At 66.1% G+C, this 21,962-nt stretch overlaps 1 protein-coding gene across 8 annotated transcripts; it reads right to left on the bottom strand.

Annotated features, from left to right (window-relative positions):
- Positions 1-1,974: 1,974 nt before the first annotated feature.
- LOC115639448 (mothers against decapentaplegic homolog 4-like) lies at positions 1,975-21,559 on the bottom strand. Of its 8 annotated transcripts, none has more exons than XM_030542181.1 (14): positions 21,526-21,559; positions 18,026-18,102; positions 16,663-16,785; positions 11,801-12,050; positions 7,756-7,930; positions 7,321-7,341; positions 5,962-6,189; positions 5,491-5,643; positions 5,117-5,272; positions 4,728-4,781; positions 4,465-4,648; positions 4,205-4,373; positions 3,918-4,056; positions 1,975-3,338 (listed from the first exon to the last, which is right to left on the bottom strand). In XM_030542181.1, exons 2-14 carry the CDS (start codon positions 18,097-18,099, stop codon positions 3,127-3,129), a joined length of 1,938 nt encoding a protein of 645 aa, XP_030398041.1. In that variant the 5' UTR covers positions 18,100-18,102; positions 21,526-21,559; the 3' UTR covers positions 1,975-3,126. The 8 variants fall into 8 exon arrangements, with proteins under 8 accessions (XP_030398041.1, XP_030398040.1, XP_030398045.1 ...); XM_030542180.1 differs by having other exon boundaries at positions 5,491-5,646; XM_030542185.1 differs by lacking the exon at positions 21,526-21,559 and adding an exon at positions 17,524-17,709 and having other exon boundaries at positions 5,491-5,646; positions 18,026-18,103.
- Between the last annotated feature and the right edge of the window lie 403 nt (positions 21,560-21,962).

Genomic DNA, 21,962 nt, shown 5'->3' on the forward strand with positions numbered 1-21,962 from the left:
GCCCCCCCCCGGCAGCACCGAGCACACGGGGCATCCTCCCCAACCCCCCGCACATCTGGACTCTGCCCCTGGGGTTCCTACACCAGCTGTTCTCGGGGGGGGGCATTAGACTCCCTGGAGCCCAGGGCAGAGAGCCGAAGCCCGAGCCCCACCGTGCGGGGCTGAAACCCGAGCAGCTTAGCACCCCCGCCCCCCCGTCACTCACTCTCCCCCACCCTCGCTCACTTTCACTGGGCTGGGGCAGGGGTTGGGGTGCAGGAGGGGGTGAGGGCTCTGGGGTGGGGCCAGGGATGAGGGGTTTGGGGTGGAGGAGGGGGGGCTCAGGACTGGGGTGCAGGCTCTGGGATGGGGCAGGAGAGTTGGGTGTGGGATCGGGGCTGGGATGTGGGAGGGGTTCAGGGTGAGAGCCCCAGCTAGGTGGCACTTACCTCGGGTGGTTCCCAGTTGGCAGCGCAGTGGGGTGAAGGCAGGGTCCCTGCCTGCCCTGGCTCTGCTGGGTTCCCGGAAGCGGCTGGCATGTTCGGCTCCTAGGTGTAAGTGCAGCCAGGGGCTCTGCACGCTGCCATCACCTGCAGGCACCACCCCTGCAGCTCTCATTGGCCATGTTCCCGGACAACTTGGGGTGAGGCAGCACGCAGACCCCGTGGCCGCCCCTGCCCCTAGGAGCCAGACGTGCCAGCTGCTTCTGGGAACCACGTGCAGGCAGGGAGCCTGCCTTCGCCCCGCTGCACTGCCCACTGGACTTTTAATGGTCCCCTGGCACCCCAGGCCCCTGCTTGCTACCTCCTAATGCCGGCCCTGCCTTTTCTATGCAGAAGAAGTTGTGGCGCAGGTGGGTTGTGGAGTTTTTATAGTATGTTGAGGGGGCAGGGGGCTAGCCAAGGAAACATGCAGCATAGCCCCCAGCAGCTGTTGGGAGACAGGCTGGTGGTGGGTGCGGCTGGCGGGGCTCCCCCCAGATGGGAGAGAGGAACAAACCTCCCCTGGCTAGAGGAGGGAAAACATTTCTGAAACCTCATCCCCAGTGTTTTAAAGGCCTCGCTTCTCCTTCCTGCCAGCTGGCCTCGTGCCGCACTAGCTGTGCCGTTTTCATTGCCCTGGGGCTGATCTGTCTGTTGTTGGGCAGCGCCCATCTTTGCCCTGGCCATCCTCGGACAGGAGTCAGTGACGCCTTCAGGCCTGGCAGCCTCCTTGTGTGGCCCCGCTGCAATGTATGCAGGCTGTGTGCAATCGGGGAGCTTCCCGCAAACTGCACAGACCCAGTTCACAGCTCCAGCCCCACGGCCCAGGGCTCCATAAGCATCTGTCACGACAGGAGGACTGCGGATTCAGCCCATACCCACTCTGCAGCCAAGCAGGACTGAAGGTGGTGGACTGGGAGCCAGGGGGGCAGGAAGGGGGTGGCAGGTTTCAGGAGCCTGGCTCACTGTGTGCTGCTGAGGAAAGAAGGCCGTTGGCTTACGTAGCAGAGGAAGCACAATTAGCCTTTGGAACTCTCTGCCACAAGCTCTCATTTAGGCCAAGGCCTCAGCTGGACGCAGATGGTTTCATGGAGAACAGAAATATCCAGTTACACAAAATAACCCAGAGAAAAGCTCCTGCCTCAGGGTGTGAACCTGGCTCCAGCAGGTGACCTCATCAGTGCAGGGGTCCCACACTTCCCCCAACCGGCCACTGGCACAGACAGGACCCCAGGGCAGACGGCCCCGGGCTCTGCTCTGCTCCCATGGGACTGAGCCGAGGAATGGGACCCAGGCGTCCTGTCTCCCTCTCTGCAGCATGACCCGAATACCTCGCCTCCCTGCTCGGCTAGTGGAGCAGCTGCTGGGACAGAGCTTCAACAGAAAGCACCAGGTAACCGGGTCTGAGTGGCTGCCCCCGTCTCGGCCTCCGCTGCGGAGAAAGAAACCAGCTAATCTCCCCCTCCCATGTCCCAGCGCGCCCTGGCAGGAAGGAGCAGACATGAGACCAGTGGAAAAACCCCAGATCATTTAAATAACAATTAAAAAAGCCACATGAAGTGTCTGAATTCCCGCTCGCGGAGGGCCCAGTGCCTGGGAGGAAAGCACGCCACTTGCCTGGCTTCTTCCCCGCACCTGGTCCAGGACTGAGACGCTCCCCATGGTGCAAAGCCAGCCGACCTCAGGCACTCCTGGGAACGGCAGAACTGCAGGGCAGGCCAATGAACTGCACCTGCACAGCTGGCCACAAGGGGGCACTGGCTACAGGATCCCCGTTACCCGCGCTCCCTGCAGCGGGCCAAGGCAGCCAGGCCCTGGCAGTGCCGGGCTGGGATTTTTGGTACTTTTAGTTATTGTAGGGCCCTACCAAATTCACCGGCCATTGTGGTCAATTTCACGGTCATAGGATTTAAAAAATCGGAAGTTTCATGATTTCAGCTATTTAACTCTGACATTTCAGTGTTGCACTTGTAGGGTCCTGACCCCAAAAGGAGAGGTGTGTGTGTGTGTGTGTGTGTGTGTGTGTGTGTGTGTGTGTGTGTGTGTGTGTGTGTGTGTGACGGCTGTGAATTCGGTAGGGCCCTAGTTATTTGGCTTTTTATTACAATTTAAATCAAACCACCCCAAAAAGCGAGTGCGCCTGGGAGGGGTTTAATGGGGAGGAGAGCGGCCCCCATAACCCCTCCCCGCAGGGCAGCGCCTGGCCAAGCGCTGGGCAAAGGGGCCAGACGAGGAGGATGTGTCACCCGACAGATTAGGGGATGGATGGAGCAGGGGAGGGAAGGCTGAAACACCTCCAAGCTCACAGAGATGGAAGAGACCCAGCAGGCTAGCCAGCCCCCAGGAGAACCCAGGAGTCCTGGCCCCCAGAGTGATTCGGGGCAGAGCCCAGAGGGGACCAGCAGACTGGGGCAGTCGCTCCCTTGTTAGAGTCTCGACCGAGCCCAGAGACTCCCTGCAGCCGGGAGGTGCTGATGGGGCTGGCTCGCTTTGGCTCTGGGGTGGCAGCTGGCTCAGGGCTCAGTGGGAGGGGCACGCTCGTGGGGGTGGGGGGAGTCCTGGCACCCCACATGGTAAGATAAGGCCCCATGGATGCTCACTGACTGAAGGCAGCACCGGCCCTTTAAAGCAGAGGCTGGAAGCCCTGTGGCCAGGTGGCACCCCACTAGTTGACGGGCCCCGGGTCGGCCATGGGCATGGTGTGCAGCACCTCGTCCAGCAGCTGCAGGGCGCGGTGCAGGTGCACCTCGATCCAGCAGGGGGTGTGCTTGATGCTCTGGCGGGGGTAGTCTGGCCCCCAGCCCTTGACGAAGCTCAGACGCAGGATGCAGAGGCGCCGCAGGTCGTCCACGCCGATCCCAGCAGCAGCAGAGAGGCCTGGGAGGGGGCAAACAAGAGACAGGCAGGACCGGAGTGCGGGGGATGCAGGCCCCTCCCTCACTGCTGGGACATACTGGGGGTCCTGGCTCCCAGCCCCTGTTGCTCTAACCACCAGCCCCCCTCCCATCCCCTCCCCTCGCCAGGGAGAGAACCCAGGAGTCCTGCACCTGCTCCTGCCACTTTAACCCATCAGACCCCCCCATCCCAGAGCCGGGGAGAGAACCCAGGAGTCCTGGCTCCCAACCCCCCTGCTCTAACCCATCAGACCCCCCCATCCCAGAGCCGGGGAGAGAACCCAGGAGTCCTGGCTCCCAGCCCCCCCTGCTGTAACCCACCAGCCCCCATTCCCCTCCCAGAGCCGGGGAGAGAACCCAGGAGTCCTGGCTCCCAGCCCTACCCTCCACCACCCAATAGGACCCCAGCTGCTCCCTTATCCCACGTGGCAGCTCCCAGACCCCTAGCCATGCAGCCCCCCCGCCCACTCTCCCCCCTTCATACCCAGTTGCCAGACCCTCCAGCAGTCTGGCCGAGGCCCCCGCGGCCCCACCTCCGGTGGGCTCCACCCTGGTCACTTACTAACAGCCGGTGCGATGCCTCCCACGGAGCCGGGCCCCGGGATGTTCCCCGCTACGGCTGCTGCCTGGGCCGCTGCTGCTGCCTGCGCCGTGGCCGCCTGCTGCTGCATCTGGCGGTGGCACTGCCGCAGGTCGAACACCTGGGGGGTGAGAGCGTCAGCGCTGGGGTGGGGGCCGGCTCCTACGGCCCCTGGGGATTCAGGACGACAGGCTGGAGCCCGGGGAACCGGAGGGTCTGTCCACACTCAGCAGCTGGGGCAACGAACCCCCCCGCTGCCCTGCTCCTACCTTGATGTAGGCTCCGGGGTAGATCTTGTGCACGGCGTCGCCCGGGGCGCGCCCGGCCTCCCGGTCCAGGTAATAGCTCTGCACGAAGACGGCGTGGTCGCTCAGGCAGCGCATCCAGACGTCGCCCTCGCCCCGGCACTCTAGCTGCACCCCCTTGCCGATGTGCAGCCTACGGCACAGGAAGCCTGGCTCAGCCTGGTGCCCGGGGAGGACAGGGGGACCCGCCTGGGCAGCACCTCCCTGCCCCCGCCCCCCCTCACCTGGCCCGCTCGCTGGCGTCTGTGCGGTGCACGTTGGAGAGCTGCCCCAGGCAGAAGCGGTCGCCCCCCGAGGGGTCCACGTAGCCGTCCACTGTCACCACGGGGCAGCTGGACGGTACCTTGAAGATCTCCCCGACCTGCACATCCATCTCGAAGTAGGCGATGGAGCACCAGAACTCTGGGCCTGTGGGGGCAAGGGGCAAAGCTGAGGCAGGCGGGAGGCCTGGGGGGCGGGCGAGGGGATCCGTGGCTGTGTCACTTACCAGGGTGGCTGGAGACTGGCTGCTGGTAGGGAGCCGCGTTATGGTGCGGGGGCCCTGGGGGGACAGAGAAGGGCTCGGTCAGGCAGCTGCAGGGAGCGGAGGCAGCTGGGGCTGGCCTGGGGCAGCAACAGGGCCTGAGCCTTGGTGCCAGGTTCCAGGCCCAGCAGGGTGCGTAGGTAACAGGCAGGCTCTGTCCCGCCCCATAGCTCCCACCGCCAGCCGCTGGCCTCCTCCCCAGAAGTGGCTGCATTTCACCAGGGCAGGAGCACTCGGGGGGGAGGGGGGGACTATGGAAACAGGGAGCGATTGGCTGCTGAGGACCAGGGCCGGCAGTGGGCTCACCCCCACCCCCCCGCCCCCCTAGCGCTCTGCCACCCCCCTCGACATACAGTAGTGGTTGGGGTGATGGAGCGGGGGCTGCGGGTGGCTCCGTCCGTTCTGCTGTGGTGGCGGCGGTGGAGGGGGCGGTGGGGGGGTGGGCTGCTGGCTCCCCAGGCTGGGGGTGTAGACTGCTGTGCTGCTGCCCGTCCAGCTGGCTGTCGTGTCTGAGAAGGGGGCAGAGAGTGAGGAGCCCGCCCCACCTGCAGCCCAATGTCCCGCTCCCCAGCCCAGTGAGCCCCCCGACGTGCTGCACCCGAGATGGGGGAGGAACTTTGGGCACACCCATACCAGGCCCCCACCTGTGCCAACCAGAATCAGGCAGCTGATCCCCCTGCGTTGCGGCCGACCTGCCCCCCCATCCTGGCTGGGGTCTGGTACTCACTGTGGTAGGACTGCTTGGGGGGCGCGGGGTAGCCGTTCTGCTGCGAGCCTGGGGGGGCTGGGGGTGGGGTGGGCGCCATGGGCTGGCGCGGGGAGCCGATCTGCTGCAGTCCCTCACCATGCGCCATGGACAACAGAGGGCCCCCGGGGGCCACTGCTGGGGAGGGGGGGAGAGACACCGATCAACTGGCTGCCGTCCCCCCAAACCTGTCCTAGTCAGCCCGAGATGGGACCCCGGGGGGCAAGGGCAAGCAGCCCCCCCGATCCAGCCTGAGTGCCACTCGCTGGGCGGGGGACCCCGACAGGGCCCTTCTGGGATCTGTGCTTCTAACGTGGGGGGGGGGGCGCTTGGGACCCCCTCCGGGCTCCAGATCAGTCCAGAGAGAAAGAACTGGCCCCTCCTAACAGTCCCCCACCCCTGGCAGCTCGCCCCGTCACCCCGCCCCTCAGAAGGAGCTGGCGCTGTACTCACCCGCGGGTGACATGGGCAGGGTCGGGTAGATGTTTACGGGGGCACGGGGGGGCTCAGGCAGCTGGAGGGGGGGCAGTGGCTGGCGGTAGGACTCGGCGGGGGGCATCCCCCGGGGTAGGAGCTTGGCCCCTGGGCCGTGGTCGCTGGGGGGGGAGCCCAGCCCCGTGGGCACCTCCATCTGGACACAGTCATGGACAAACTCTTCCTTCACCAGGCGGGCAGGGGGTGCTGCGGGGGGAGATAAACCACAGGGTCACTGCCCCCAGGGCTGGGGGTGATGGTCATCACGGGACCCCAGCTCCCCACACCCCCAGAGCTCTGCTCCTCCCGTGTTACAGGGACCTCCCAGCTCCCCACACACCCCGGGGCTCTGCTTCCCCCCCATAGGGACCCCCCAGCTCCCCACACACCCCGGGACTCCGCTCCCCCCGTGTTATAGGTACCTCCCAGCTCCCCACACCCCCAGAGCTCTGCTCCTCCCGTGTTACAGGGACCTCCCAGCTCCCCACACACCCCGGGGCTCTGCTTCCCCCCCACAGGGACCCCCCAGCTCCCCACACACCCCGGGACTCCGCTCCCCCCGTGTTACAGGTACCTCCCAGCTCCCGACACCCCCAGGGCTCTGCTTCCCCCCCCACAGGGACCCCCCAGCTTCACACACACCCCGGGGCTCTGCTTCCCCCCCACAGGGACCCCCCAGCTCCCCACACACCCCGGGACTCCACTCCCCCATGACACAGGTACCTCCCAGCTCCCGACACCCCCAGGGCTCTGCTTCCCCCCCACAGGGACCCCCCAGCTCCACACACACCCCGGGGCTCTGCTTCCCCCCCACAGGGACCCCCCAGCTCCCCACACACCCCGGGACTCCGCTCCCCCCGTGTTACAGGTACCTCCCAGCTCCCGACACCCCCAGGGCTCTGCTTCCCCCCCACAGGGACCCCCCAGCTCCCCACACACCCCGGGACTCCACTCCCCCATGACACAGGTACCTCCCAGCTCCCGACACCCCCAGGGCTCTGCTTCCCCCCCACAGGGACCCCCAGCTCCACACACACCCCGGGGCTCTGCTTCCCCCCCACAGGGACCCCCCAGCTCCCCACACACCCCGGGACTCCGCTCCCCCATGACACAGGTACCTCCCAGCTCCCGACACCCCCAGGGCTCTGCTCCCCCCCGTGTTACAGGGATCCCCCAGCTCTCCACACACCCTGGGGCTCTGCTTCCCCCCGCACAAGGGCTTAGCTCCCCTCGTGTCACAGGGACCCCCAGCTCCCCACACCCCCGCGGCTCAGCTCCCCTGTCTCATAGGGACACCCCAGTGATGGCCCCGGCCCAGCCCCACACGGGGCCCCTCACCTGTGTTCTGGATGCTCAGACCTGCAGCGGAGAGAGAACGGCGTATTAGCCAGGTGCCGGGGGTGGGGGAGCCAGTGCATGTCTTGCGGGGCCAGCTCTGAAGGGCCTGCCCCAGTGCCAGGGGCACATGCTGCTCCGGGCCCTGTGGTGCGGTTCTCCTAGCTGCCCCCCGCATGGCAGGGTGGGTGCACTCTGCACCTCAGCAGCACCGTGGGGCTCCCGCGCTGCCAGAGCCCCCCACACCTGGCTCACTGCTCCCCAGAGGGCTTGACATGAAAGGGGGGATGTTCCCCCAACCTCCGGGAGCTGTGCCACCCCCAACCCTGATCACCAGAGACCGAGAAAGCCAGCCGCCTGGGAGGCCCTGCCATGCCCACCCCGGACAGGCCAGCCCTGGGCAGCGGGCTCTGTGCCAGGCCCGCCCCCGCCGCTCACCCAGGCCTGGCGACACCACGCGCTCGTAGTGGTAGGGGTTCACGCAGACGCTGTCGTACTTGAGGTCGAAGGCGAACTGGCAGAACTTGACGTGTTTCAGTTCGTTCTTGTGCAGGTCGGGCCAGCGCCAGAGCCGGGCGTAGATAACGTGCGGGAAGCCCTTCCGGCCGGCCACCTGGGCAGAGAGAGGGGGAGCCGGGCAGGGGTACGGCTGGGGCCGGGCTGCCGGGACTCCTGGGTTCTGTCCCAGCGCTGGGAGGGGAGCGGGGTCCAGAACTCCTGGGTTCTGTCCCGGTTCTGAGAGGGGAGTGGGGTCCAGGACTCCTGGGTTCTGTCCCGGCTCTGGGAGGGGAGCGGGGTCCAGGACTGCTGGGTTCTGTTCCGACTCTGGGAGGGGAGTGGGGTCCAGGACTCCTGGGTTCTGTCCCGGCTCTGAGAGGGGAGTGGGGTCCAGGACTCCTGGGTTCTGTCCCGGCTCTGAGAGGGGAGTGGGGTCCAGGACTCCTGGGTTCTGTCCCGACTCTGGGAGGGGAGTGGGGTCCAGGACTCCTGGGTTCTGTCCCGGCTCTGGGAGGGGAGTGGGGTCCAGGACTCCTGGGTTCTGTCCCGGCTCTGGGAGGGGAGTGCGGTCCAGGACTCCTGGGTTCTGTCCCGACTCTGGGAGGGGAGTGGGGTCCAGGACTCCTGGGTTCTGTCCCGACTCTGGGAGGGGAGTGGGGTCCAGGACTCCTGGGTTCTGTCCCGGATCTGGGAGGGGAGTAGGGTCCAGGACTCCTGGGTTCTGTCCCAGCGCTGGGAGGGGAGTGAGGTCCAGGACTCCTGGGTTCTGTCCCAGCTCTGGGAGGGGAGTGGAGGTTGGTGGTTAGAGCGGGGGGGGCTGGGAGCCAGGACTCCTGGGTTCTGTCCCAGCACTGGGAGGGGAGTGGGGTCCAGGACTCCTGGGTTCTGTCCCGGCTCTGAGAGGGGAGTGGGGTCCAGGACTCCTGGGTTCTATCCTGGCTCTGGGATGACAGAGTGCGGGGGCTGGGAGCCTGGACTCCTGGGTTCTGTCCTGGCTCTGGGTGGGGAGCACCAAGATCCATGTATTTCACTGGGGGCCAGATGCAGCCCGTGCAGAGGGGACCCAGGCGTCCTGCCTGCGGGGGATGGGGACAAGGTGGGGTGGCGGCAGGGCTGCTGGGGAACGGGCACCAGGGAGGAGACAGACCCCAGCATTGGATGGGACGGTGCCTCCTCCTTTGCCCCCCAGCACAGCCCCAGGGCCCCTGAAGACACAGGCGGGAGCTGGGGCTGTGCAGCCCCCCCCTTCTTCAGATGTAATCGGACACCTGCCCACCCCTCGCCCACATCTTTGTTTATCCGATTGTGAGGACATGTCAGAACCCATCCAGTCAGAGGGCTGCGGTGGCGCCATCCTGACCCCCCTCCCCGCAGGGCCCCATCTCCACCGCAGAGCTCCCCTCCCCCATCACCACTGCCCCCTGCAACCCCCCAGCAGATCCCCTCCCCCATCACCACTGCCCCCTGCACCCCCCCAGCAGATCCCCTCCCCCATCACCACTGCCCCCTGCAACCCCCCAGCAGATCCCCTCCCCCATCACCACTGCCCCCTGCAACCCCCCAGCAGATCCCCTCCCCCATCACCACTGCCCACTGCAACCCCCCAGCAGATCCCCTCCCCCATCACCACTGCCCCCTGCAACCCCCCAGCAGATCCCCTCCCCCATCACCACTGCCCCCTGCAACCCCCCAGCAGATCCCCTCCCCGTCACCACTGCCCCCTGCAACCCCCCAGCAGATCCCCTCCCCCATCACCACTGCCCCCTGCAACCCCCCAGCAGATCCCCTCCCCCATCACCACTGCCCCCTGCAACCCCCCAGCAGATCCCCTCCCCCATCACCACTGCCCCCTGCACCCCCCCAGCAGATCCCCTCCCCCATCACCACTGCCCCCTGCACCCCCCCAGCTGATCCCCTCCCCCATCACCACTGCCCCCTGCAACCCCCAAGCAGATTCCCTCCCCCACCACAAAACCCCCTCCCCATCACCACTGCCCCCTGCAACCCCCCCAGCAGATTCCCTCCCCACCGCAAAACCCCCTCCCCATCACCACTGCCCCCTGCAACCCCCCCAGCAGATCCCCTCCCCCGTCACCACTGCCCCCTGCAACTCCCCTGCAGAGCTCCCCTCCCTGTCACCACTGCCCCCTGCAACCCCCCAGCAGATCCCCTCCCCCATCACCACTGCCCCCTGAAACCCCCAGCAGACTCCCTCCCCCACTGCAAAACCCCCTCCTCCATCACCACTGCCCCCTGCAACTCCCCGCAGGGCCCCTCCCCCCGCAGAGCTTCCCTCCCCGTCACCACTGCCCCCTGCAACCCCCCAGCAGATTCCCTCCCCCATCAGCACTGCCCCCTGCAACCCCCCAGCAGATTCCTTCCCCCCTGCAGGGCCCCTCCCCCACTGCAGAGCTCCCCTCCCCCATCACCATTGCCCCCTTCAACCCCCACCGCAGGGCCCCTCCCCCACTGCCCCCTGCAATCCCCACTGCCAGGAACCAGCCTCGCCCCAACCCACAACACCAAGTGCCCCCCTCCCCTGCCCCCACCTCTTAGGAACAGCCGGGGCTCCCCTGTACCTGACACCCCACAGAGCACCCCCCAGAGACTCCACCCCCTCAGCCCCAGGCTCTGCTGGGCCCTCGCCAGACCCCTGCCCCCCACCCCTGTGCCACTGGCAGGGCACAGCACCTCGGCATCCTGCCCCCCCCGGCAGAGCCGCTAGGGGGTGCTGCTCGGACCTCACCCCTCTGCTAATGGGGCACAACAACTCCACCCCCCCCAGGCTACAGAGCCCCTCCCACAGGGAAACTGGGACAAGTCCCCCCCTGCACCAGGGGAGCCCATCTGTACTGGGCGGGGGTCAGCAGTGCAGCGGGGCAGGGGTCTGCTTTGGGGCAGCCCATCTCCTCTGGGGGGGGTCTGAGGGGTGGGGACGGAAAGACTCCTGGGCCTCCATCTCAGATCACAGGGCTGGGGGGCTGCCCCACATGAGCCTCGCTGGCTGCAGCTTCCAGACACCCTCCCTCCTCCCGCTGTCTTTGATGCTGCCAGACGCTGACTCATCCCGGAAAGGGGGGGTCCGGTGCAGAGCCGGGGAGGGGAGGGGGGAGCCCAGAGCCGGCGGCTCACAGGGAGAGGGGCCTCTGCTCCCCCAATGCCAGCCCAGCCCCTCACCCCCAAGGGCCAGTCACAAAAACCCAGCTCCAGGGCAAGCGAGCGAGAGCCCAGGCCCCCGTGGTGCCCGGCTGTGCCATGGAGCCCCCCTGCACTCACACCCCTGCCCCCTCCCCCGGTGTCCTGCCTGTAGGCAGCCTCCCTCCCTTCCCCCCAGCTTGCCCTGAACTCCCCCATCCAGACCTCCCCAGCAGGGTTTCCTGGTTTGGGGGGGCAGGGGTGGGGGAGCTGGGCGCCCAGACTCCTGCGTTCTATCCCCAGCTCTGGGTAGGGAGTGGGGTCTAGTGGTTAGAGCAGGGGGCCTGGGCACCCAGACTCCTGGGTTCTATCCCCAGCTCTGGGTGGGGAGTGGGGTCTAGTGGTTAGAGCGGGGGGCCTGGCCGCCCGGACTCCTGGGTTCTATCCCCAGCTCTGGGTGGGGAGTGGGGTCTAGTGGTTAGAGCAGGGGGCCTGGGCACCCAGACTCCTGGGTTCTATCCCCAGCTCTGGGTAGGGAGTGGGGTCTAGTGGTTAGAGCAGGGGGCCTGGGCACCCAGACTCCTGGGTTCTATCCCCAGCTCTGGGTGGGGAGTGGGGTCTAGTGGTTAGAGCGGGGGGCCTGGCCACCCGGACTCCTGGGTTCTATCCCCAGCTCTGGGTGGGGAGTGGGGTCTAGTGGTTAGAGCGGGGGGCCTGGCCGCCCGGACTCCTGGGTTCTATCCCCAGCTCTGGGTGGGGAGTGGGGTCTAGTGGTTACAGCGGGGGGTGGGGGGGCTGGTGTTCCGGACTCCTGGGTTCCCTGCTCTCCTGGTGTGGGGAGCCCCATTACCTGCAGCCGCCCATCCAGGGTGCGCTGGATGGTGACACACTTGCTGGGATGGGCACCGTTGGTGGTGATGGCCGTGATGAGCGAGTCCAGCTCGTCCTTCTTCTCCTTCAGCTTCTTCACCAGGCTCTCGATCGCCCGCTTGGCGAAGGTCTCGTTTTCCCCGCCCTGCCGGTGGCACATCAGGCTGTGGACGATGCTCAGGCAGGCATCGTTGCTGGTGGGGGGGTTCAGGGACATGGTGCTGCTTGGCCTGCAGAGACAGCGCAGCAGGGCAGGTGTCACCCACAGTGCCCACTGCCGCCTGGCTCTGGGAGGGGAGTGGGGCCTAGTGGTTGGAGCAGTGGTCTGGGCACTAGGACAACTGGGTAACATGCCAATCTCAGCAGGCAGCCCCCCGACCCCACAGCCCCTGCTAGACACATGCCCAAGCATCCTGGAGACACAGCCGGGTCCAAGCCCCCACCCGGGTCAGGTTACTGCAGTGCCAGCTCCTGGCAAGGTCCAGAGAGGGCCCCGGCGATGGGGGGAAAGGCTCCTAGCAGAGCCAGGAAACAGACCCCCTCCTCTGCTGAGCTTCAGCTCCCAGAGCCCTGGCTTGAGGGGGTGGCTGGAGAATCAGGACTCCTGGGTTCCACTCCCAGCTTTGCCCCACCTGGCTGCCCGAGCCCCACTGCTAGAGCCTCAGGCCATGGCTGCCCTGTGCAGACCCTGGGACTCTGCCCCCACCCCCCAAACAGAAGGAGGGACATGCAACCCTCGCTGGGACCCTCCCCTAGTGTCCCCGACGCCCCAGGTAACTGCGGTGCCAGGGCTTGGCCGCCTGATGTCCATAAACCGACTCCCAGCCCTGGGAGGGGGACGCAGGGAGCTGGGACCAAGGGGGCTTCCCAGCCCTGCCACAGCCCCACCCCGCCAATGACCTTAGGCCCATTGTTGCATCTCTCTGTGGCTCAGTTTCCCCCAATGCTCCTTCTGTTCTTCCACCCTGTATCTAGTCACGCTGCCCGCTCTCACTCTGTGCCTGCGCGATGCCCGTCCTGAGCACCCAGTCCTGGTGTGGGGTTTGTGTGGTGCCCAGCCCAGGCCCTAAACTCAGCCCGGGGTCTGCGTGGCGCCTGGCCCAGGCCCTCAATCCAGGGCAGGGTCTGCCCAGTGCCCAACCTGGGGCTCCGATCCCAGCCCAGGGTCTGCCCAGTGCCCAGCATTGCCAGGGGCCCTGATCCCAGCCTGGGGACTGCGTGGTGCCCGGCCCAGCCGGGGGCCCCAAGACATTGCAGGGATACAGATAACCCTGAGCTGCACTTGTGCTGGAAGGCTGCACACACACCTCATGGACGGACAGACCAACCTGCAGCAAATCTAACCAGGGAGGCTGCAGACCAGCGCAGTGCCCACAAGCCACACTGGGCCCACGCTGGATCCTGCCTCCGGGGCTGCAGCCGGAAGGGCTGGATTTGCTGGGGCCCAGGAGAGGTCTCTGCGCCCGCCCCGGCTCTCAGCAAAGGCTGTGAAGAATTAGAGAAAACAGGAGCAACCAGCCCCTCCTTGCCAATGCCTCCAGCTCGGCATGGAGACACCCAGACGGGAATTAACCACATTAAACGGGAGACTGGGTCTGCAGGGGAAGGTCACGGGCGGGTCAGAGCTCGCACAGACTGACAGAGAGGATGTGGGGGCCTCCCCCTACACAGGGATCGCTCAGGGCGGGTCCCACCACTAGAGGATTGGCCCCGGCACCCACAGACGGGCGGCCACGTATGGGGCATGTCAGAGCATTTCCGGCACAGCTGTGCCAAATGGGACAGTGGGTTATGCAGTGGTTGGAGCAGGGGGCTAGGAGCCAGGACTCCTGGGTTCTCTTCCTAGCTGTGGGACAAGAGTGGGGTCTAGTGGTTAGAGCAGCACCGGGGGGGAGCCAGGACTCCTGGGTTCTATATCCCCAGCTAGAGGGTGTGAACGACCCCTTTGTCCTGCCATGCACAGGGCTGCCCACTGCTCCCGAGTGCTGGGCTGGGCACCCCAAGGGGAATGGGGCAGAGCCTTGCTGTGTGCGTGGGGGGAGCGGAGAGCACAAGGGTGCCCGGAGCTAGGCAGGGCAGAGCCCCCTGCATTTCAATCCCGTGTCTTCCCTAACGAAGCAACAGCCTCGTTTCCTGGGGGGGGGTCTCATCCCACCCCCACTCCATCAGCTCACTTGGGACACCCCCACGGGCGGAACAGGGCATCCTGCGATCATCCCAGGCCAGCAGCCAGAGCGCTGCTCCTCGGGGGCGGGACGGGGCCCTGATTCTGCTGGTCACAAACGGGCCAAGCCCTGACGGGAACCACCCGCCCTCCTGGCAGCCATGCTCCGACACTGGCCACGCCAGGAAATCACTCACCTCGCGCCGGAGTTGGCTCGACCAAGCCCACCACAGAACCCGTCCCGGGCGCGAACGTGTGCACGGCACACGGTGCTGCTCGGCCGGGGGGAGGGCTGCGGGCGGGCGCAGACTAAACACAGTGAGCGGGGCTGGGGGCGCTCGTTAACCCGTCACTCGCTCACTCACGCTGGGCTCTTCCCCCCCTTCACTGCCCGAGGCCCAGATTTAGGGTTTCAGAAGAAACGAACTCTTCGAGGGATCCCAAAGGCCAAGACGCCCCATCTGTTCTGCTGCGGGGGGCACTTCTGATGTTTCTATTATATTTGTCAAACAGGAATTTAAGAGCCCCCTCCCCCCCAAAAAATCTCCCATTCCCAGCCCCTCCCCATCTGATAGACACACATGGCTGGGAGTCGAGGTGGGTCAGCTGGACCCCTCCCCCCCGCTAACACAATCCCAGGGAAACTGAGGAACCCAAACTGTGGCACCTCGAGCAGGATAACACCCTCCCTCCCCAGCCAGCTCCCAGCTGCAGTGCAAGGGGACAGGTCTGGAGATCCCGGGAGGCCCAATGTGGGTGAGAGGGGAAGGGCTCATTCATTCAGTTGCCTGCACTGCCTGAGACCCTCCGCCCCCCGCATGGGACCCCCCCAGTGCCTTTCACACCTCCCCCGGCTAGCTGGGCTGCTGGCAGCAGGGTGACGTGGGGTCTGCGCTGGTCTTGCCCAGCTCACGCAGGCGTCAAGGGCACAGACAGGCTGCCCTCCCCTACGCCGTCCATGCACACCGGGAGCAAATCTCCTCCCGAGACGCTGCACGGTCCTGAGCCCCCAGACCCTCCCCAGCCTGGCGCAGGGAGAGCAACACAACACAACACAACACCGCACGGCCAGCTGGCTGGGCCCTGCAGATTGGAGTCTGCTTCCTGCTCTGCCACACACTCCCTGCATGGCCCTGGGCCACTCACTTAACCGTGCTGCACCTCAGTTTCCCACCTGTTCTGTCCCACTGAGCTGGGCTGTACACTCATGGGCTGGGGGACCGTGTCCCGCTGTCTGTCTCTACCGCCCAGCACGAGGCCCTGATCTCCACCGGGGTTTCGCCCCTACGGCACACGCCGCGTCATGCGTGCCCAGAGCCTGATTGGTCTGCGTACCCCCAAGGTTCACCTCACTTCAAAACGACTTGCTTACAAAATCCAACATCAAAACACAAAAGTGGCCCAGCGCGCTAGGGCCGGACGCTTGCTGGCTGTCTCGCTGTAGCACGGCATTATCACATGAATCCACGGGACAGAAACGTCGCACTCATACTTCAGAGCAGAGCAGTATATACAGACACACAGGGCTCGGGACGTACTGACTTCGCCAGTGCTTTTCGTGTAGCCTGTTGTCAAACCAGGCAAATCTCTAGCTGAGCTGACGTACCCCCAGAAGACCTCTGTGTACCCCGGGGTACATGTCCCCCCCGCTGAGAACCGCTGCCCTAAGCAAGGGGGTTTCAGAGCAGCCCAGGCCTGCTATAATTATGACTTATTCCTACTACAGAAGCCCCAAGAGCAGGGTCCCTGCGTGCTGTTCCCCAGCCCTGAGGATTTACAGTCTAGTCCAGACGAATCGAATCCATTTCCCTTGGCCCCACAAGTTACACTGAGCCCATGCTGGATCCTGCCTTGGGTGTCCGTATTCCAGCCAGAAAAATCCCCCCCACCCCCACCAATATACTTGGAAATACTTCCCGCCCAATGTAATGCGGTCACCTCTGGGGAGGTATGCAGCTGCCGCTTTGAACAGCCCCCAGTTAGGGCAGGGAGGGGTAGATGGAATCCAGGGCGGGGGAAGAGCTTCTCAGAGAGGGCTTCCATGGGGTTCCCCCCCACAGCTCTCCAGTCTCTCCCCACCTGCACCCCTCTAACTGGCTCCTCCAGGCAGCCCAGCCCAGCCAGCCAACATTCGCAGGCCTCCCCTGGGATCCATCGCAGCTGCCAGGGGAGCCAGGGGAGCCCCTGGGTGGGGTGATGCACAGAGTCCTGGGATCCCTGCCTCATTCAGCCACCGCTGCACCGGCACCAAGCAGAGTGAGAACCTCGTTCTGGGGCAGGCTGCCAGCCCCCGGGGCAGTGGCTTGTACAGCACCGAGCGCCCGGCCCAGCTCTGCCAGCAGCCAGCCCTGTCTGCACTGCAGGAGCTCTTCCAGACCCCAAGCTAGAGGACTGTGCTAGGCGCTGTACGAACAGGGACAGCTCCGTCCCAAGAGTCACCATCTACAGAGCCAAGCACAGCAGGGGGGAGGAGGCACTGCCCCCATTTCACAGATGGGGAACTGAGGTTCAGAGACAGGACATGCCCAGGGGCAGAGGAAGCCTGTGGCAGAGACTGGGAAAGAACCCCGGAGTCCGGCTGCTGGGCCCGACCACCCAAGGCCTTGGGGAGAAGAGTATCAAGCACGTGGTTTGAACTGTCCCTCCGGAGCGGATTGCTCGACTCAGCCGATACTTACCGGCCCCAGTCCCAGCCGCAGACACCAGGCAGCTCCTTCCAGGGAGATGTTAGACTGGCCTCCCCGAATCGAGGGCTGGGGGTGCAGTGGGGCTGGTGTGGGCTCAGCTCGCAGGGTGTGTCCCTGCCCGACGGGATGTGGGTGAGACGCAGAGGACGAAAGGGGGAAAGGGGAGAGAGAGGATCCAGAGGGAGCACGTGTCAGTGTGCACGGGGGGATCATACCCCTGTTCCCTGGGGGCGGGTACTGGCCCCGAGCCGGCGTGGGGCATGCGACAAACCCCCTGCTGGGCTGCTCAGCCCCGGGAATGCCACAGCCAGGGCTTCCCTGTTGAGTCTAACTCAGCCATGCAGCATGCAGCCCTGCCGCGCCAAGGGAGGGGGTGAGTGTCTGGGTGCAGGGGGGCCCTCAGCATCCTCCTCCCCCAGCGTCCGTGGCTCCAGGCCCAGCCCAGCGGCCCCAGACACTCCCCAAAAGGAGTTCTGTTATTGTTCCGCAGCCGCCCCGCGGCTCTGAGTCACGGGCAGGCGCGACGCACCCAGGCCCTGGGAAAATCCTTGGCCACGCAGCAGACATAACAAAACTTTAACCCTCGCTCGGCTCGACTTGTCCGAGACGGGATCCAGTGTCCCTCCCCCAGCCTCCCGCACCCGAGCGCTAGCGTTTAGCTGGGCTGTCGTCCACAGCTGGAATCCGTGGGGGGGGGGCGCTTCTGGGTCCCACACCCCCACTCCCAGGCGGGCTGCTGCATGGGCTAAGGGACAAGTAGGGAATGAGGCCCAATCTCTGCCACTGATTGGCTGCACGACCTTGGGCCAATCACGTCCCCACTGCTGTGCCTCAGTTTCCCTATCGTCTAACCTCGGTCTAAGAACCAGCCGGTTTCGGACGAGCCCCGAGGCGCTGGCGCCTCTCAGTGCTCACCCGTCCTGCGAGGGGCGCACTCTGCACCATCAGGAAGGTGGGTCTCGCCCAGCCGGTACTCGCAGCCACCACAGGCCACCAAGGGCTTTGCGGATCTGAGCATGGGGTGCTTGTCCTGACGCGCTAGGGGGAGAGCGATGTGAGAGGGGGGCGGGGGAGAACTGCACACAAGCCAGGCGCTGTGTGGAGTGAAATGACGCGCGATGCCTTGAAGGCATCGCCGCTCGCCGGAGAGGGTCGCTGCACCTCTTTCGGCATCATGTGCACCCCCCTGTAAAGCGGGGAGCCGATGCCCTACGGGGGAGCACCAAGGGGCTATACCACACTGGCACAGCCCTCCCACGGCACCAGCCAAGGGCTAAGTACTGGCTTGGGCAACAACTACTCGAGTTTCTCCCGCCTGGCACAGGGCAACTCCACTCCATCACAGACCACTAACCTGCCACTAAACTGCAGCCAGCTCTGGGGCAGAAGGCATTCGCTGTGCACCGGCTCGCAGAAACGCAGCACCATGGGCTGGAAGGGGAAGAGAAAGAATAATCTTGCACCAGGCTGAGCAAGGCAGACTGGAATTTCTCCAGCAGGAATTAGGCTGGGATACGGGGACCGAGCCCTCGCTTCTCAGGAGCCATGCTGGGGGATCGAGATGGCCACAGACATGCAGCTCAACGAACCAGAACACGTTCCCTGCAGCAACAGAGCGACTGCTACCATGTCCCCATTCCCGGCACCGCCTTGGGCCAGGGTTGACTGCCCAGGGAGAGCACCCCCGACCCAGCCCCTACCCCTCTCCCTGCACCCCGTAGGGCCCGGGCCAGCACTGGGCCCCCGCTCCCTGCAGCACAGCGCCCCCTAGCACCGAGTCAGGGCCCTGGGGGCAGCACTGACTGCTGGGGAGAGCACCACCCACCCCTCTCCCTGCAGCTCCCTTGCTCCCCGAATCTCACTGTGGGACAGGGGATCAGTGCAGCCTGGGCACAGTGCGGGGCCCCCACTCCCTGACCCCGCGGGCCCCGGTATTCGAAGCATCGCCCGAGTTGCCATGCTACGGCCTGCACGCCCCCCTGGGGCGACCGCAGGCCCCTTGCCCACCATCCCCTGCCCAGTCACCTGCTGGGCATCTGCCCACAAGTGATGCCCCTGAGACGGTGCCCCAGGGAACCCCAGCTGTCGGCGCTGCTACAGGAAGGAGACACTCCCCTCCACTGCACCCTCGCCCAGCGCCCTGCCAATGCAACTCCCCCATCCAGAGCCTTCCTCGCTCGCCCTCCATCCCCATCCCTGGGAGCTGGGCCCTCTCTCCTGCTCCACCAGCGAGCCTGTGGAGCGGATTCAGGGAGGGGGACCCCCCCAGTTCTGAGACCGCAGGAGGGACATCAGTGCCAAGCCCTTCGCTAGCCACAGCCGCCCCTCATCTCCATTCCACAAATGGGGAAACTGAGGCACAGAGCAGAGCAGAAACCTGTGCAGGCTGCAGAGCGAGGTCTCGTCTGCACTGGGGTCCTTGTCTAGATGGGGGATCAAAGGGCAGCTACTCACTCGGGTCTAATTAGCACCTTCTAAAATCTCGCCAAGATGAAGTGGCTGGCCAGCAGCGCTGCCCCAGTTAACCCGGGGGGGCTGGGAGCCTCCCCCTTCCTCGGCCACGGCCCACACAACTGGGACTCCAGCCCGGAGGAAGCCTGAGTCAGTGCCGGAGCCAGGATCCCAACCAGGCGTTTCCAGCCCCGCTCTGACCTCGCCACGGCCCATCCCAGGTGGCCCAGCGCAGATCCCTTCAGCCCCCGCTCCCAACGAGCCCAGGAGAGGCCCCGGGGACTGAGCTCCCCCTGCTCCTCTCCAGGCCAGGGCGCCCGTGTCCTGCTCCAGGCCTTCAGCGTGCCCGTGCTGGGCGTTGTAGGAGATGCCGGCTCCTGCCCCAGACGCAGCCTTTGCCCAGGACCCGGCACCGCCTGTCGAGGGTTTGAAACTCACCCCCAGGCAGCGCTATCCCCTGCTCTCCGAGGGCACCCAGGCAAAGGGGCCCGGACACCAGGGGCTTTACCCGCTGCCCCTGCACATCCAGGGATCCTCTGGCCAGGGCTGGTCTGGGCCCCAGCCCAGACTGACAGCCCCGTACAGCAACTGGCCGGTGCCCTGGGGGCCAGGAGCTCCAGAGCAGGCAGCAAAGCTCCTCTCTCGCCCCTCGCACTCACTGTGGCAGAGCCCCAAAGCGTGGGGCGGCCAAAGTGACTTCACCCGGCAGGGCAGCGGTGGGATCGAACCCAGGGCTGCCGATGCCAACACCAGCGCCCTGACCACTAGGCCACACGCTGCGGAGCCAGGGCCGCTCGAGTCAGGGGCTCACCTGCCCGGCGGGGAAGGGTCCTACTGCCCTGCCCACCCGTTAGGGGCTGGTGGATTAATGCTTGGGTTTCTAGACCTTCTAGACATCGGTGGCGGAGCTGCAGGTGCTCCTGTTAGCAGCGTCAACGCCAGACCCCTCTCTGAATCCTGCTCAGCTCACTGACCCCATGTGGCAATGAGTTCCACAGGCCCATCCTACATGGGGTGAACTGTAAAAGCTTCATGATTTGCTCCAGGGAGAATCCAGGAGGGATTCCTTTCAAATAGGGGGAGTGCCGGGCCGAGTTGGGGGGGGTATTATCCCTGGGGAGTGCCGGGCCTGGAGGTGTATTATCCCTGGGGGAGTGCCGGGCCGGGTTTGGGGGTGTATTACCCCCGGGGGAGTGCCGGGCCGGGTTTGGGGGTGTATTACCCCAGGGGAGTGCTGGGCTGGGTTTGGGGGTGTATTATCCCGGGGGAGTGCCGGGCCGGGTTTGGGGGTGTATTATCCCAGGGGAGTGCCGGGCCGAGTTTGGGGGTGTATTATCCCTGGGGAGTGCCGGGACAGGTTTGGGGGTGTATTACCCCCGGGGGAGTGCTGGGCTGGGTTTGGGGGTGTATTACCCCAGGGGAGTGCCGGGCCTGGAGGTGTATTATCCCTGGGGGAGTGCCGGTCCGGGTTTGGGGGTGTATTACCCCCGGGGAGTGCTGGGCTGGGTTTGGGGGTGTATTATCCCGGGGGAGTGCCGGGCCGAGTTTGGGGGTGTATTATCCCAGCGGAGTGCTGGGCTCGGTTTGAGGGTCGCTGCCCGGGGGGGTAGATCTGGGGGGTCCCTGACCGAGGGGAGGAGATCTGGGGGGGTCTCTGGCCAAGGGGTTAGATCTGGGGGCGTTCCTGCCTGGGGGTGGGGATCTGGGGGTTCCCTGCCCGGGGGGGAGATCTGGGGGGGTCACTGCCCGGGATGTAGATATGGGGGGGTCCCTGTCCTGGGGGGTGGGGATCTGGGGGGGTTCCTGTCCCGGGGGTAGATCTGGGGGGGTCCTGTCCTGGGGGGGTGGATCTGGGGGGTCTCTGCCCAGGGGGCTAGATCTGGGGGGTCCCTGTCCCAGGGGGGTAGATCTGAGGGGGGTCCCTGCCCCGGGGGGGAGATCTGGGGGGTCCCTGCCTGGGGGTAGGGATCTGGGGGGTCCCTGCCTAGGGGGGTAGATCTGAGGGGAGTCCCTGCCTGGGGGGTAGATCGGGGGGGTCCCATCCCGGGGGTGGGGATCTGAGGGGTCCATGCCTGGGGGGGGAGATCGGGGGGGGTCTCTGCCTCGGGGGGGTAGATCGGGGGGGTCCCATCCCGGGGGTGGGGATCTGAGGGGTCTCTGCCTGGGGTGGGAGATCGGGGGGGTCTCTGCCTGGGGGGGTAGATCTGAGGGGGGTCCCTGCGTGGGGGGTAGATCGGGGGGGTCCCTGCCTGGGGGGGGAGATCGGGGGGGTCCCATCCCGGGGGTGGGGATCTGAGGGGTCCCTGCCTGGGGGGGGGAGATGGGGGGGTCCCTGCCTGGGGTGCAGGTCTGGGGGGGTCGCTGCCCGGGAGGCTGCCGGGCCGGGCCGGGCCCGGTACTCACCGCCGCCCCGTCTCGCCTCACGCCGCCCCGGCGCCCGCCGCCTCCCCCGGCTGCGCCCCCGGCCCGGCCCCGCTTCGCAACTTGTTCGCTACAATAACAAAAGGAGAAGCCGGAGCGCGTGAGGCGCTGGAGCCCGGCAGCCAATGGGAGGTGCCGTGACGGGCGGTCGCCCGGCTCCCGGCCAATAGGGAGCGAGCTACCATAGCGAGCCGGGGCTGCTGCCAGCTCCCCAGACTGACACATTTCTCAGCCCGCCCCACGCCGGGCTGGGCCCCGGGGGGGCCACAGGGCAGATGCCTCTGGGCGGGGGCAGTGAGTGGGGCCAGCAGCAGGGCTGGGGGGGCTGGGGGAACCCAGGCTCTGGAGCTGGGCAGAGGGCAGAGAGTGGGGCCAGCAGCAGGGCTGGGGGGAACCCAGGTTCTAGAGCTGGGCAGGAG

This window comes from Gopherus evgoodei, chromosome 24 (assembly GCF_007399415.2).
Source record: "Gopherus evgoodei ecotype Sinaloan lineage chromosome 24, rGopEvg1_v1.p, whole genome shotgun sequence".
Taxonomy (NCBI): domain Eukaryota; kingdom Metazoa; phylum Chordata; order Testudines; family Testudinidae; genus Gopherus; species Gopherus evgoodei.